Source organism: Pogoniulus pusillus, chromosome 10 (genome assembly GCF_015220805.1).
Source record: "Pogoniulus pusillus isolate bPogPus1 chromosome 10, bPogPus1.pri, whole genome shotgun sequence".
NCBI lineage: Eukaryota > Metazoa > Chordata > Aves > Piciformes > Lybiidae > Pogoniulus > Pogoniulus pusillus.
This window is the reverse complement of record NC_087273.1, coordinates 22,305,553-22,307,537: the sequence shown is the minus strand read 5'-3', so window position 1 is coordinate 22,307,537 and position 1,985 is coordinate 22,305,553. Positions and strand designations below refer to the sequence as shown.

The following is a 1,985-nucleotide window of genomic DNA, read 5'->3' as shown; positions in this document are numbered from 1 at the left end:
CAAACACTCCGACGCAGCCAGCAGCGCCCCAGCAACCGGTGCCGCCAACTCCAAGCGCTCCGACGCAGCCAGCAGCGCCCCAGCAACCGGTGCCGCCAACTTCAAACACTCCGACGCAGCCAGCAGCGCCCCAGCAACCGGTGCCGCCAACTCCAAGCGCTCCGACGCAGCCAGCAGCGCCCCAGCAACCGGTGCCGCCAACTTCAAACACTCCGACGCAGCCAGCGCCGCCTCAGCAGGACATCCCAATGCAGCCAGCGCCGCCTCAGCAGGACGTCCCAATGCAGCCGGTGCCGCCGGCTCAGGACCCTTCGTTATACCCTGCGCTGCCTCAAGACGTTCCCGATGTTCCTGCCGTTTCAGTGCAACCACCAGCACCCCCGATGCCAGTGGCACCAATTCCCCAAAACATTCCCACCATCCCTGCCGTTCCGGTGCAGCCGTCTGCCCCCCTGCTCCCAGCGCCACCGCCCTACAGTGGTCCGTTTTCCCCACTCCCGGCTTCCGCTACAATCTCGCCACGTCCGGCGCAAATTCCTTCTGCTACATTCCGACCCGCCCCCCCGGCTGCAGCGGGCCCGAGTTGGACTTCCGCCGCGGAAGCCGGTCCTTCCTCTCAAGCCCGGGAACCGCCGCCTGTGATTAACTCGGACGCTAGCGACTCCTCACAGTCCGATGCCGACGACACTATTGACAATGTTGCCAACGGCTTGCAGAAACTTAGAATAATGCCTTCTGGCAATGCCCAGCCCCTGGCGGCACCACAAGCTACAGAGATCACCGGGAAGACTCTCCAGCTTACACCCGTTGGTCCACAACATCGGTGGCGTGCCGTTATTCGCGACGCCTTGTTACAAGGTGATTGGGAGGCAGCTGCTGCTCTGGAAGGTGCAGCGGCATTCCCAGTTGTGGCAGCACGGACTGCAGATGGACAGCCAGGAGCCACTCACACGGCTCTTGATTGGAAAACTGCTTATGCAGTTGAAAACAGCAGTATCTTCCCATGGCTTACACTCACAACCGACTAAGCAATTGCTGAATTACATCTTCTCCGCCTATGTGCTATGCCCAGCAGATTGTGAGACTGTTGCGAGACTGATTTTAACACCATCCCAGTTTATGTTGTGGGAAAGGGCATGGCGCGATGAGTGCAGGAAGGTGGTGGAGCAGCCACGACAACTAGGCGACCCCTTACTCAATGTTCAAGCAGATATACTGCTGGGAAAAGGGGCCTTCAGCTCGCTGGATGCCCAGATACGTCATCCCTTTGAGTGGCATCATGCGTCCATGACAACTGCCAGAGCAGCTTTTAATATGGTGCCTACAGAGCCAAAAGCACCTAGCTATACCGCTGTTAAGCAAGGTTTGAGTGAGGACTATAACCATTTCATTGATAGACTAGCAGCTGCAGTTGAAGCAGCCACTGAGTTAGATGCTGCAACCAGACAAGCCTTTTTTTGAACCCTAGCTTTTGAGAATGCTAATAATAAGACCAAGCAGCTGTTGTCCATTCTGCCTAGGGAAGCCTCAGTGGACGATATGTTGGAGCGAGTTGCTCGAATGCCTACAAACCAGCAGCAGACATTTGTTGCAACCCAAATGGATCAAGTTCTAGATAAGCACACGCAGCTCGTAATGGCAGCACTGCGATCCACAGATGCAGGGAAGCGTGGCCGCCGAAACAACAACCCACGGAACCCCTGCTTCCGCTGCGGTCTAACTGGGCAGCTCCCCGACGAGGAAGCCGGATAGACAGCAAACACAGCCTGGTTGATTTCTCTAGATATAGACTCGGGTCTTGATGACTATGTTGGACTCTGGAATTTTACCGTTGTTTTTGACTTTAATTATAATATATTTTGTATTTTGGACATTTGTTGGATAAGGTACTGATGCTTATTAATAATATTGGATTTTTAGGATAATGTTAATAATGCAGTAATTCTTAGGCAATCATGATAGAGCATAATTAGCTTTTGATAGAT

General features: G+C 54.3%; 1 protein-coding gene across 1 annotated transcript; it reads left to right on the top strand.

The window, feature by feature from the left end:
* Positions 1–248: 248 nt before the first annotated feature.
* Positions 249–1,752, top strand: LOC135178935 (uncharacterized). Its single transcript, XM_064150357.1, has 2 exons — positions 249–738; positions 1,616–1,752. Exons 1-2 carry the CDS (start codon positions 249–251, stop codon positions 1,750–1,752), a joined length of 627 nt encoding a protein of 208 aa, XP_064006427.1.
* Positions 1,753–1,985: the final 233 nt, after the last annotated feature.